General features: G+C 48.5%; 1 protein-coding gene across 2 annotated transcripts in view; it reads right to left on the reverse strand.

The window, feature by feature from the left end:
* The window catches only part of GRM4 (glutamate receptor, metabotropic 4), a 142,301-nt gene that overhangs the window by 16,599 nt on the left and 112,345 nt on the right, over positions 1 to 13,357 (reverse strand). For both annotated transcript variants that reach the window (XM_006860371.1, XM_006860372.1), the window contains 2 exons: positions 1,423 to 1,623; positions 1,039 to 1,175 (listed from right to left, as the gene is read on the reverse strand). In XM_006860371.1, coding sequence (XP_006860433.1) covers positions 1,039 to 1,175; positions 1,423 to 1,623 — 338 coding nt within the window. The remainder of the gene's footprint in view (positions 1 to 1,038; positions 1,176 to 1,422; positions 1,624 to 13,357) is intronic.

A 13,357-nucleotide genomic window follows, 5' to 3' on the forward strand; every position in this document is an offset into this window, starting at 1 on the left:
GGTGAGCTTGAACTGCTGACCTTATAGTTCAAACTGACCTTGAAGGCCAGTGCATTAACCTGCAGCTGCTAACCCTGGCCTCACTTCCTCGCCAGGCCTCCATGTTCTTGGTTTCTCCACACTTTGTCAAGAGCTCCCACTTGCCTATCCTGCCTGCCCATGTCTCTTCTCAGCAAACCGAGAACATGACTAGAGGAGGGGGCTGCCAGCTCTGGCCCTGCCACACTGCATGGCCTTAAGGAAGTCTCTCTGCCTCCCCAGGGTTTGGTTTCCAGATAGTTCCTTTGCCTTAGATGGTTGGGACTAAATGAGATCATGGGTAGCAAAGCTTTGAAGGGCTTAAAGGGCTCCTCACCGGAAGAGACAATTCCATGAGGAGACAGCTAAGACGTGGCACTACTCTCCCAGGATCACAGAATGAGGCAGGATAGTCCTGAGTCCCTGCATCTTTCTAGTCCATCTACGATGTCACACAGTGTCTACCCTGAGCACAGCTCACCGACCTCACCCTGGAAGGTAGGGGCAGCTCCTTGGGGAATAAGCCACAGGCCCCTTTCTCTCCAAAAACACTGTTCTATATCACAACCTGAGACACTGAGGACCAGAAAGAGCAGTCACCACATCCCTGCGACATTCCACGAGAAATCCAAAAGACTTTCCCTTATAATCGCCTAGAGATCACTGTCATCTCTGTGTGTGAAGGACTAAGGGAGTAACTTTAAAAGAGCCCCCTGCCCACTAGCCAAGGTCAGAAAGTCCCCCATTAGTCCTGTGCCCTTGGGCTGTAAGTCCTTTTCCTCCTTACCATGTGTCCCATGCCCACCAAGCCTTTTAGCCAGTTTACTCCAGTGTGAATTCATCTACCCTTGAGAGTGGGGAATACACATGAAGGCTAAAGCCGAGGGAAGGAACCCAAAGGGGCAGCAGAGATCCAGCCTACCCTGTTGCTCCCTTTTGGGGTGGGGGCTTCTGGCTATCAGTAGCTGTCTCCTTGGGTCCCTCTCTCAGGGACCCTCCCTCCTCCTGCCAGGCACTTACTTTAAGGTGCAGGTGGTCAGTCCAGGAGCCGATGACCTTATACTCAGCAGAGCCATTGCGCAGCTGATACTGGTAGATGTCATAGCGCCCGGGAGCATCTCCATTCTCATTGAAGGTCACCGGGTTCCCTGCAATGCCTGCAGAGGGTGTCACACTAAGTGTCTTGACTGAGCCTTTGCCCAAGGGCAGGATGGATGCTGGGTCTTCTTCCTGCCTAGCTCACAGCAGAATATCTCTTGGGAGCCCCACCACCACCACATAAAAGCCCTTGGGGACATGTGGGAAGACCCACCCACACCCACACAGTCTCAGGAACCCCACCTCCTCCTGGCTGGTTGTTTGGCCTAGTACAGCAGGGTTGGGACCCGCATCATACTCTCTCACCTGAGAAGTTGACGTTCCGGATGTATTTGAGCAGCTGGGTGCCGTCCACAGGATCCAGTCGAGGGCAGAGCCCCACACGACCCGGGCACAGATCACGGTGCATGGCATGCAGTGCGTGGCCCATGGCGTACACAGCATCAATCACAAACTGCACCTTCCCCTCCTGCTCATACGCTGAGTCCTGCCCGATGCGTTCTCGGTCTGCAGCGAAACACCCAGGGTGGGGGCGTCCTTGAGGTCAGCCCACCACCCTCACAGAGGGTGCAGTAGAACCAAAGTCGCTCTGTAGCACCCCAGGATGCCCAGGTCCAGTCCAGTGTTTTCTCTATCAACCCAGGTGACGTCTATGTGGAGACACCTGGAGAACTGACCTGAGAGGTGAAGGGGAAGGTCCCCAAGTCCCCAGACTAACCAGTGAAAGCAATGACCCAGGGGACCTCCTAGAGCTGTGGCTGTCCACCCCCCCACCCCCACAGCCTGGCCTGGGGTACTCACAGGAGAGGTGGCCCCTCCCATGGTCTGGGAAACAGCCAGGACAGGAGCTGTATCTGTCAAGGAGGGGAGGCAGCCTGGGCAGTCCCTCCAGCTATAGAGAAAGGTGCCCACACCCCAGGATACAAAGGGCAACCTGAGGCCTAGAGACGGCGAGACACAGGAACAGGCTTCAGCCATTTCCAATTACCCCAGACACCAAAAGTTACCATCATCCCCACCAACTCTTCAGCCACCTCAGTAAACCCTCCCTCAGTAGCCAGGGTGAGTGGGTTTTGCAAATTGTGGAATCCACCCCAAGTCCTTTCCAACTGCAAACTCCACAGCAGCTCCCCAATCATGGTCTTGGAGATCTGACCTCTCCCCATCCTCCATGCCTGTCACTTGGCCCTGGGCACACACAGTCTCTTATAGGACCCTGTACAAGTTTCTGGCCACCTCAGTGTCCTCATCTATAAAAAGGGAACACTAATCCTGCCTCACAGTAACAAATGGGGTCTTAAAAACTCATGAGCAGTCATCTAGGATACAACTGTTGGTTTCTCCCATCCAAAGCAAAAAAGAGTAGAGAAAAGCAAAGACTCATGGAGACAGTTAGTAAGATGGACTAACGGACCAGGTGAACATCAGTTAGCCTTTACCACTCTGAGACCAACGACCACTACCAGCTGCTCTGAAAGGGACCCCATTAGAAGGTCCTGGATAGAATAGGAGAAAGAGAGAGAACAAAACTTAAAATCATAGAAAAGACTAGGCTTACTGGTTAAGTAGAGACAGGTGGACTATTTGATAGGTGACGCTCCCAAGACTTCAGGTCTAGAACTGAACTCGCTTCCATGGATCCATTTTCAGCCAAACAATAGACAGGTGGTACTGTGGGTAATGTGCTGGACTGCAAGGTCAGTTTGAACTGCAAGGTTGGCAGTTCAAGCTCACCAGCCACTCCTCTAAAACCATATACAAGGTCGCTATGAGTCGGAATCAACTCCACGACGCTTAACAACAACATAAGAAGAAAAATAACACTAAGGAGATACACACTCCTTAGAATACTCAACCATTGCGATCAAAAGGGAAGCATTAAATCAAGGACAAAGTTCAGAAAGGTTAGGAGAGAAGGAGGAATAGAAACAAGGAACATGGGGAGGAAATGGGATACATGATGTTCCATTGTAGGAACAGCAATCAATGACATGGAACAAAATGTTTATGCATAATTGAATAGAAAACGGATTTCCTGTGTAAGTCTTCACCCAAATCACAATAAAAGCTGAAACTAATAATAATCCTGCCTCACAGTGTTCCTGAAAAGATTAAATAAAATAAGCTATGGAAACTATGTGTCACAGATTAGGTAACTGTTGATGTTGTTAGGTACCAAGTCAACTCTGACTCATAGTGACCACTGCGTGGTCCTGCGCCATCCTCACTATTGTTATGTGTGAGCCCACTGCTGCTGCCACTGTGTCAATACATCTCCTTGAAGGTCTTCCTCATTGATGGTGACCCTCCACTTTATCAAGCATGATGTCCTTCTTCAGGGAGCCGTCCGTCCCTCCGGATAACATATTCAAAGTACGGGAGACAAAGTAAGTGGTTAGAGCCCCCTAGGGACGAAGGCAGGACAGGCAAGTGTTGAGAGGAGGAAGGGAGTGGCTCTGAGGTGAGAACCTGAGGGCTAGTAGTGGTGGGGTGGACGGACAGGTGGACGGACAGGCTGCACCTCAGACCCCCATCCAAGGTACTTCTGCTCCAAGGGTGGAGTAGAGAGAATGGGCAGGGCACTAGGGAGGCCCTGCTTCTCCTTCCAAGGACCCAGCCCTGGATGTTTGAAGAAGGAGCAGCTGGACCCATAACTGGTGTGGTTCTCCACACGCCCCCACGCCAGGCCCTGACTCCTCAGCTAGGGCCATGTCACCCAGGGCCTTCGTTGGCCTGGCATTTCTCTTCCCCACAGCTCTGGGAGAGAAACTGGACTGCCCTCTTTTTGTGCAGGGGGTAACTGCAGTTTGCAGGGGGCTTAGTGATGTGCGCAGAGTTGAAGGAGTCCTGACACCTAACAGGTTTTCAGTACGTACCTGTGGGTTGACCCGGCTGGTAAGTGGCAGAACTGGGATTTGAACCCAAGTCTCTCTGGCTTCAAATGAATTTCCACATCCTTGAACTGCCCCTCTCCTACACTCCCTCCAGCCCTTGACCTGCTTCTTTCTCCCTTTTGCCCAGGCCCTGCCCCCAACTGTCTGGCCAAGTCTCACCAAGAATTAAGGACCTCCTGTTTAGAGGTCTAAAAGAGATAGGTGGCAGAAGGTAGGGGACTCAGAATATCCCTTCCCATGGGTGGGAAGGACTCCCAGGCCAGGCAGGGGCACTACAGTTGTGGAGGAAGCAAAGCACATTGGAAGAGAGCTATTGGAAGAGATAAATTCCAGACACATGGTGGCGTTGACAGCAGCAACAGTTTGAAGATGTCCTAATTGTGTCCCAGGGCACAGTGAGGCAGAGATGTGTTTGGCTCTGCCACGGGTGACAGCCAGCCGGGGAACCATCCGGGAGAGGATTTTCTCAGTCAAAGCCCCGCAGCTGTGGTTACTACAGCGACTGCAGCCTTTGTCTGCAGGTTGTAAATTGTAATTGAAATGAGTTTTCAAGGTTGAAATAATCAGAGTTCCTCCTTGTCTTCCCCCTCACCTCTCCACAACTCACCCTGCCCAACAGCAATGCTCGGTCTAATGCGCATCTGCAAGTTTGTACACCTCACAAAGGGTACACAAAACAACCACATCTACACTGATGCCTTTGCACATCTACACGTATACTGTAGCAACTACACAAACCTGCATGCATTTACACATCTGTCTGTATCACATATACATGCTCAAACGTAGAAATATAAACATAATGTATGTATGTTTTTATTGGGTGTCATGGAATCAATTCTAGCTATAACAACCCCAGAGAACTCCCCTATAGGGTTATCTAAGCTGTAATCTTTGCAGATCAACAGATCTTTCTCCAATCTTTAGGTTAGCAGTCGAGAGCTTAACCCCTGCACCAACAAGTTCCTTACACATATATATGACTGGGCTTCAAAAAAGTTCGTGCAAGAATGACATCTCTTAATTCCATTTTTCCATGAACTTTTTGAAGCTCCCCCGGATGCAGCTAGACATTTAACATGACACTTACTTGTATACAAGCATGTGGTCCTTGAGATTCACTCACTGTCTTTGGCAGAGGAGTCCCAGAAGCAAATTCTAACAATGATTCAAGTGCAAGTTGATTTATTTGGGAGGCGATGCTAGGAAGCACCAGTAGAGAAATGCAGAGGAAAGATGGGAACGGGGAGGCAACTGTGCGCATGAGCAGATGATTGCTGTGAGCAACGGGGGGCTCAGTCCTGCTGAGGACCTCCAGGAGAGTGTATAGAGCATGCTGCAGAGTTGTCCCATCTGAGGGGACACACACCCCAGCTCCAGCCAGTCTTAGGCTAAGGGCTGCTCCCAGAGACATTAACTCCATTGGTACACACTGGGGCAGTGAGCGCTGAGTGAAATAACGCAGCAGTGTCTGCTTTGACATGCACACATTCACACGTGTAATCGAGCATGTTGTCGTGTGCCGTCAAGGCAATTCAGCTCATAGCAACCCTGACGGACAAAATTTCATAAATCTTTATGAAAGCAGACTGTCACATTTTCTACCAGAGTGACCAGTGGGTTCAAACTGCTGACAATTTGGTTAGCAGTCACATACTTAATGGCTGCACTACCAGAATTCCTGGTCTTTATGGGAGCAGATCACCAGATCGACGAATAGCTGGTGGGTTTGAACGACATATCTTTTGGTTAGTAGACTGGCACTCATCCATTGTGCAACCAGGGTTCCTTGTCATCAAAATTGGTATATATGTCTACATAAATGCTATACAAAGGAGCTCTGGTGGTGTAGTGGTTACAAATCGGGCTGCGAACCACAAGGTCAGCAGTCCGAAACTACCAGCTGTTCCACGGGAGAAAGATGAGGCTTTCTGCTCCCGTAAAGATTTATAGCCTCAGAAACCCTGTACAGGGTCGCTAAGGGTCGGAACCGACTTGACGGCACTTAACAGCAACAACAACAAATGCTATACACACATCTATCTATCTATCTATCTAAACTTGCATTTTCATACAACAATACAAACACACCAGTTTTCATCCTTGGGCAAACTGCCAGGGAGTAGGGCAAGATTTCCCCAGATCCTCAGAGAGAGCTGTCTGGTGTAATGAGCAGACAGACACATCCACCCAGCTCCTGGGTCAAGCAGCCCAATCTCCAGAGCTTCAGTTTCCTCAGATGTACATTTAGAGCAATAAAATTTAGTCTGAGGGGATGTTAGTGTCCCTGGGTGGCCCAAACTGTTAACATGCTCAACTTCTAACTAAAAATGTGGAGGTTAGAGACCACTCAAAGGCCTTTTAGGAAACAGATCTGGTGATCTATTTTTGGAGACCAGCCATTGAAAATCCTACACTAGAAACAACTGGCTTGGGTTTGGAGAGGTTCTTGAGGGGATAAGCAGAGCCGGCAGGTGTAAACAGCCAGCACCAGCCCTTGTGCATAGAGTTCCAGAATCACACTTTTGCTCTTCAGCCCCATGCCATGGTTTTTGCTGGTTCCTACCCTCCATTAAGTCAGTTATTTTCCAGTCATGGGTATCTCTAAACAAAGCATCCCTGTCTCCTCCATCCCTAGGTCTAGTCTGGGCTCTCAAAACTCAGCCTGGGCTCTCCGCCAACTCCTGCCCCAGTGAACACTGGGCCCAGATGCTTCTGGGAAAGGGCTAGTGATTGGGACAGATGGAGATAACTCAGAGATAAAGAAACTGAGGCTTAGCAAGATGAACCAACAGACCCAGCAGTGGTTGGGACTCCTGACTCCCTCTCAAGTGCTCTTTCTTTAGCTTCTGGAGCTCTCTGGGGCAGCCCAGAGCTGTTCAGCCTTGAGTTAGTCACTGCACATCTTGAAGAAAAACAATTCTTGCAGACCCCCAACATCTGACCCCAGGGTGAAAATATTACATGAGATGCTAAAGTCTTGGTTAGCACAGGGATTGCCCATTGCAAAGGATCATTGCAGCAAACAAGCTGTGTCTCTGTAACTGCTAAGATCACTTCTAGAAGGCCAATAACATGAAAAATGCAAAGTTTCAAAATCCTCATAAGGAGTCCTGATAGCACATATGATTAAGCACTCAGCCTCCAAACCAAAGATTGGTAGGTCAAATTCACCCAGTGGATCTGCAAAAGAAAGACTTGGCGATCTGCTCCTATAAAGATTACAGCCTAGAAAATCCTACGGGACAGTTAGTTCTACCCTATCACATGGGGTTAATAGGAATCAGAAATGATGCCATGGCACCTAACAACAATCCTCATGGAACTCCTGGGTCCCTGAAAGTCTGACCTCAAGAATATATGCCCAGATGTCTACAGACCCATTTGAGAAATGTCTATCTGCCCCAGGAGCAGGATGGGACCAGCTGAAAAGCTCCCATTCAGCCACTCACTTGCTAGGTGAGCCTGGACCAGTTGCTTAGCATCTCTGAGCATCACTTCCCTCATCTGAAGGGTCCTAAGAAGCTCTGGTAGCGTAGTGGTTACGAATCGGGCTGCGAGCTACAAGGTCAGCAGTTCGAAACTACCAGCTGTTCTGCAGGAGAAAGATGAGGCTTTCTGCTCCCGTAAAGATTTACAGCTTCGGAAACCCTGTACAGTGTCGCTAGGAGTCGGAACCGACTCCACGGCACATAACAACAACAACAAGGTGCTAGAACCATTAGAAAAGAATAATGCCTATAGCAGAGGCTACATCCAGCTCCCAGGAAAGGTGGTTTCCTGCTGCAGGCTCTGAGCCTGGACTCAATTCTCCTCCACTAGGCAGGATTGGGGCTGGGAAGAAGAGACAGCTCTGCTGGTCTGAGTCAAGGTCAAATATGGATGAGCTGCCATGCCTCCTTTAACCTTCCCTTCCGGATATGTCCCCTCTCCCCTACTCTCCCCCCATTGCTCAGCCTGTCCCCTTCACCTTCCAGCACCATCGATTGTTTCCATTACTGGATGACTGGCTCGTCCCCATCCACCTAGAAACATGCTGTCATTTCTCCCATTTTAAAAAGCAAACAAAAGAAAAGCCTCTCCTGACCTCACTCTCCTCCGCCAACTAGCATTCTTCTCTCTGTTCCTGGTTATAATGAAGCTTCTCAAAGGCGTGTGTCATCAACTTCTCCCCTCCGTTTCTCTCCTGAGCTCCTCCAGTTGGGGTTTTGCACCTATTTCTCCAAGAAAACTGTTCTCATCGAGGTCACCAATGGCTTCCACAAGGGTGGAAAACCCAAGGGTCAAATCTCAATCCTCATCTTGCTTGACCCATCACCAGGATATGACAGTGCTGACCGCTCCCTCCTCCCTGACGCTCTGTCTTCTACTAAGATACACAGGCTGAATTCCCTCCCACCTCCCTGGTAGCTCCCCTGCTGGTTCCTCTTCCCTCCACCAGTAACACTCGATGTTGGGGTTGCATCTTTGACCTCCTCCCTTCTCTAACCACACTCCCTCTCTTGGCAATCCCAGCCAGTCCCCTCTAAATACTGAGGACTCCTCAAACAAGGTTGACCAGATCGTTCCTTTTGAACTCCAGTTCCTATTCCACACCTGAGAGGTAGCTCATGTTCTCTATGTCCTAAACCAGACTCCTGATTTCCTCCCAACTCAGTGTGTTTTTTTTGTCCAAGACAAAAATCTTGGAGTCATCCCTGATTCCCTGTAACCCTTCTTAGTTGTACCACCAAGGGGGAGCAAGGGGTGCAGACTATACTGGGTGAAATGGTAAGAGCAGGTGACACCAAAATGACTGGCTATGAAATTTCTGTACAGTATTTCAGCAGAAATTTATGATTTTTATTAAAATATCCCTGCAGTTAGTTACAACACTAAAAACCTTCTTAGTAAGCCAATATACCTGCAAGGCTAATACTCTGTGCTAATTGACTTTTTGAAGCTTCTAATGACTGGTCAGCACTTAACAATAATGCACTGCGGTCAAGTTGTCATTATTACCCAGTTACAACGATGCTTCAAATCGGTGACTATAAGCGTGTGCCACTGTTTTGGTTGAGCATTTTTGTAGTCACCGATTTTGTCAAATTTTCTGGTGTTTTAGTCACAAGACTGTGGCAAATAGGATTTGTGAACCCATATCAATAGCCTTTTTTTTTGCGGATGAACTAGTAATTAATTAAAGGAAAAGAAGGAGAATGTTGTTGTTTTTTTTAAAGACTTCTGCTCAGTTACTAATATTGTTATAACTAAAAACGTCATTTGATGTAGAAAGGTTTTACAAAACAATTCTGTTAATATTCATATGTCTTTTTAAAAATTACATTTAAGCAACTTACAGCTGTATTTACCACATAGCAGTCTATGATTTGGAGTCGTGGTGTGGCACTGCAGGAAAATGCGATAGACTGCAAGGTCAGTTTGAACCGCAAGGTCGGTGGTTCAAACCCACCAGCCACTCCTCGGAAATTCTATACAGGGTCGCTATGAGTCAGAATCAACTTGACAGCTCTTAACAACAATAACAATTCTGTGATTAAAATTAAAATGAGCATTACTAAGGATTCTGTTTGGTATGGAAGGAGATCCATGGGGGGAGGGTAACACCATGAGTTGCACACTGGGTGACACTAACCCTAGTGATGTCATAGATCCTCTCATCTTCTTTAGCAGACTATACCCAACCACAACCTTTACAAAGAATCCAACCCGTTGTCCCACCTCCGTGGTCACCATCATCTCCCCTAGATTACAGTAACAGCCTCCTAACTCATCTCCACTGTGGCCCTCACCCCAAGTCTCCAAAGAGTGGCCAGTGATCCTGTTGGAACACAAATCGGATCACATCAATCCTCTTTCAAAATCCTGCATTGGTTTTCAGTCTCATTCTGCAGAAAAGACTAAATCCTTACAAGCTGACTAAGGACCCCTGCAAGTTGACCCCCCTCCCACCTCTCTGACCTCATCTCCTACCTGTTGCTCACTCTGCTTCAGTTCCCCAAAGCTGCCAGGCATGAGTCCACCACAGGGCCTTTGCACATGCTGTGCTCTATATGGCTCCCTTCCTGCCTTCAGTTCTTTGTTCAAGTATCGTCTAAGCAAGGCTTTCTGGCCTCCTTCTTTAAAAGTACAATATCCTTTGCCACCCAGCACCCCGAATTTCCCTTAAGGAGCCTGCCTGTGCCCTCTCTGGCCTCACTATGAGACCCTCTTTGGAGGTTCAGGGCCACACCACCACATGTCACCTTGTTGACAAGGTCGTATTGTCTCCCCAAGACAGGTCTGTTCCCATCACACAGCCCATCATGGGTTTGGGTGCACAGTCAGCCTTTGGTACATGCTGATTGGTTTCCTGCCTGAAACATGAGAAGCAGCATCTATGAAAAAGACCCAGGGTCCCTCTGGTCCCACATGGCTGATGGTTTAAACAAATCCAAGTTCCCCTAATGGGTGCCACCACCTGGCACATGATTTTGTAGTTAAGTGTGGTCAAGTTGGTCAAGTTGACTCATAGCAACCCTGTATAGGGTTTCCAAAGAGTGGCTGGTGAGCTTGAATTGCTGACCTTGCGGTTCAAATCGAATTTGCAGTCCAGCGCATTAACCCACAGCACCACACCAGGACTCCCTGGAACATGCCTGTTGTTGTTATGTGCCATTGAGTCGGTCCAACACATAGACACCCATAGAGGGTTTCCAAGTAGCAGCTGGTGAGTTTGAACTGCCATCCTGTAGTTTAAGTGGACCTTGTGGTCCAGTACCTTATCCCACAGTGCCACACCAGGATTCACACATGTCAGTGCTCCCAAATGTTGGTCTTCTTTCTTTCCCCAGGAGAAAGACTTCCTTAAGTGTCCTTTGGGGATGTGGTCATGGGAATGTCGTTTCAAGTCCAGCTTGGGACAGCCAGAAGGACCTTGGGGCTGGACATCAACTACCCTAAGGCCAGACATCTCAAAGTCTGGGTTCAAATCTCAACTTTTCGACATATACCTGTGTGGTCTGAGGCTAAGTCTTGATTTTCTCATCTGTCAAATGGGCTGCTGTGAAGATCAAATGTAGAACACTAGAGCTTGGCATGCACTAACTGTTGCATAAATGCCAGCTTGTATCATTCCTACTCTGCTGTTACGATTGTTACTACTGTTCTTACAGCACCTCCCCACACACCTCCAACCATGATGTGGCAGCCTCCTTCTCTAGGCTCCCTGAACGGGGAAAGCAGGCACTTAAATGTCTCCTATCTCCTTGTAAGCTATCTTCCACTCAGCCATCACCTGGCTGGCAGTGCTGGCAGAAAGATGGATGCCACACCTGCCTCGTTTACAGCTTTAATTCCCAAACCCGTTTCTGTGTGCCGAGGACAAATGCTGGGAGAGTAGACTGGAAAAGGCTTGGCGGCCTCAATCTCACTAGGATATAGGATGAGTCATGGTTCATCCAAAAGTGTTTTCTGTAGATCTGCTTCCATCACTTCTCTGGGAAGGCGTGATAGAGGCAGCACTTTTCTGGGGACGGGGCTCTCCAGGTGTGTGTATGGTATTTCCATTTTACAGATGAGGAAACTGAGCCCTCAAGAGGAGACATAGCCTGGAAATGTCATCATCAGGATTCACACCTAGGTCTGCAGGACTCAAACATCTGTACTTTTGAGAATGAATGAGTGTCCTTCCCATAACTTTCATCCTCACCACTTCAGCACACACCAGGCCGCTGTTGGCTGCTCTTTCCACGGGCAAGTCAGAAACCAGTTGCCACTTAGTCAGTTGTCAGAGTAGAGCTGGGATCCATAGGGTTTTCCATGGCTGATTTTGGTGGGGAGCAGATCACTAGGCCTTTCTTTTGAGGTACCTTTGGTGGACTCAAACTGTCAACCTTTCAGTTAGCAGCATGGAGGGACTCTGGCAGGCCCTAAGTGCTGGGGAATTAATGCCCCTCAGGAGTAGCCATTCACCAATGACTGATGGAAGTTGGGGATACATGTCCCAGCTGTCTTACTGAACAAGATAATGTGTTCCGCAGTGCCTCAGAGGTCCCCAGTGGGATTAAGGTCCAGTTGCCCACAGAGGTTATCTACTTGCTGTCGAATCCTGTATCCTTGACTCTATATCCCCTACCAGTGCTTCCTGTGATCCCTTCCCAAACAGTTATTTCCTCTCCAATTCTTGTCCCAGGGGAACTCAACTTAAGATGGCTCTGAAGGATGGGCTGGATATTCCCAAGTGTAAGATCCTGGGATGAGACAGTCCTTCCAAGAAGCAGGTCACCAAGCCCATTGTTGCCCTGGGGTCAGAAGGAATGGATTTGGTAAAGTGACAGGTCGTTGAGAGGAGCTTAAACATGGTACTCATCCACTGTAAGGTCTTGTCCAGGTAAAGCTTCGAGGCTGCTTATGGAGTCTGCTAGCATCATCGAGGGGTCAGAGGGGTGGATCCACAGTCTGCAGTGCAGACCGGGACAGGAGTGAGTGGGAAGCCAGGCTCTGAGAGGGGGGAGGGGAGTACACATTGCTAGAGACTACAGAAAGTGCATAGGCTGCCTGAGGGTTGAGAGAGGGCCCCCGCCACAGAGGGGTGGGAAGGAAGGAGCCAGACTGTGAATCCAGCTCTGCCTTTCTACAATGCTGGGATGTTTACAAATTGCCTGTTTCCTCTTCTGTAAAACAAGTGTTGTACCTGTGTTGGAAGTCTCTGGATGGTGCAAACAGTTAATGCTTGGCTGCTAATCGAAAGTTCACCCAGAAACACCTTAGAAGAAAGTCATGGAGATCTAGTTCCAAAAAAAAATCATCCACTGAAAACTATGGATACGTAGTGGCAAGATGGTGGACGAGGCAGATGCACTACATGGACCCTCTACAACAAAGATTGTCGTTGTTGTTGTGAAGTGCCATCAAGTTGGTTCTGACCCATAGCGACGCTGAGGAGCAGCTGGTGAGCTTCAACATCCGACCTTGCAGTTCAAACATCTTTGCAGTCCAACACATTAACCCACAGCACCACAACAATGATAAGCAAGACAAAATACAACTGACACAGATGAAAATTCTGACACCCTGAACTTCAGAAGAAAGGTTAGAGAGGTGGATGGAGTGGTTTCTGGGAGGAGAGATCAAGCAGTGAAGGTGAGAAAAGGAGACTGACTAGTGAACATGGAATATAAAATTGATGATCTTCTCTGTAAACCTTCACTCAATTCACAATAAAAAGTTAAGAAACAAAACTCTGTGGAACACAGTTCTCCTCTGACATCCATGGGTCACTATGAGTCAGAGCTGACTCAATGGTTATTGGAACCACAGTGACAGCATCCTTCATGATGATGTCCTCTCTTCTCAAGGATCCACCG

This window comes from Chrysochloris asiatica, unplaced genomic scaffold (genome assembly GCF_000296735.1).
Source record: "Chrysochloris asiatica unplaced genomic scaffold, ChrAsi1.0 scaffold00038, whole genome shotgun sequence".
Taxonomy (NCBI): Eukaryota; Metazoa; Chordata; class Mammalia; order Afrosoricida; family Chrysochloridae; genus Chrysochloris; species Chrysochloris asiatica.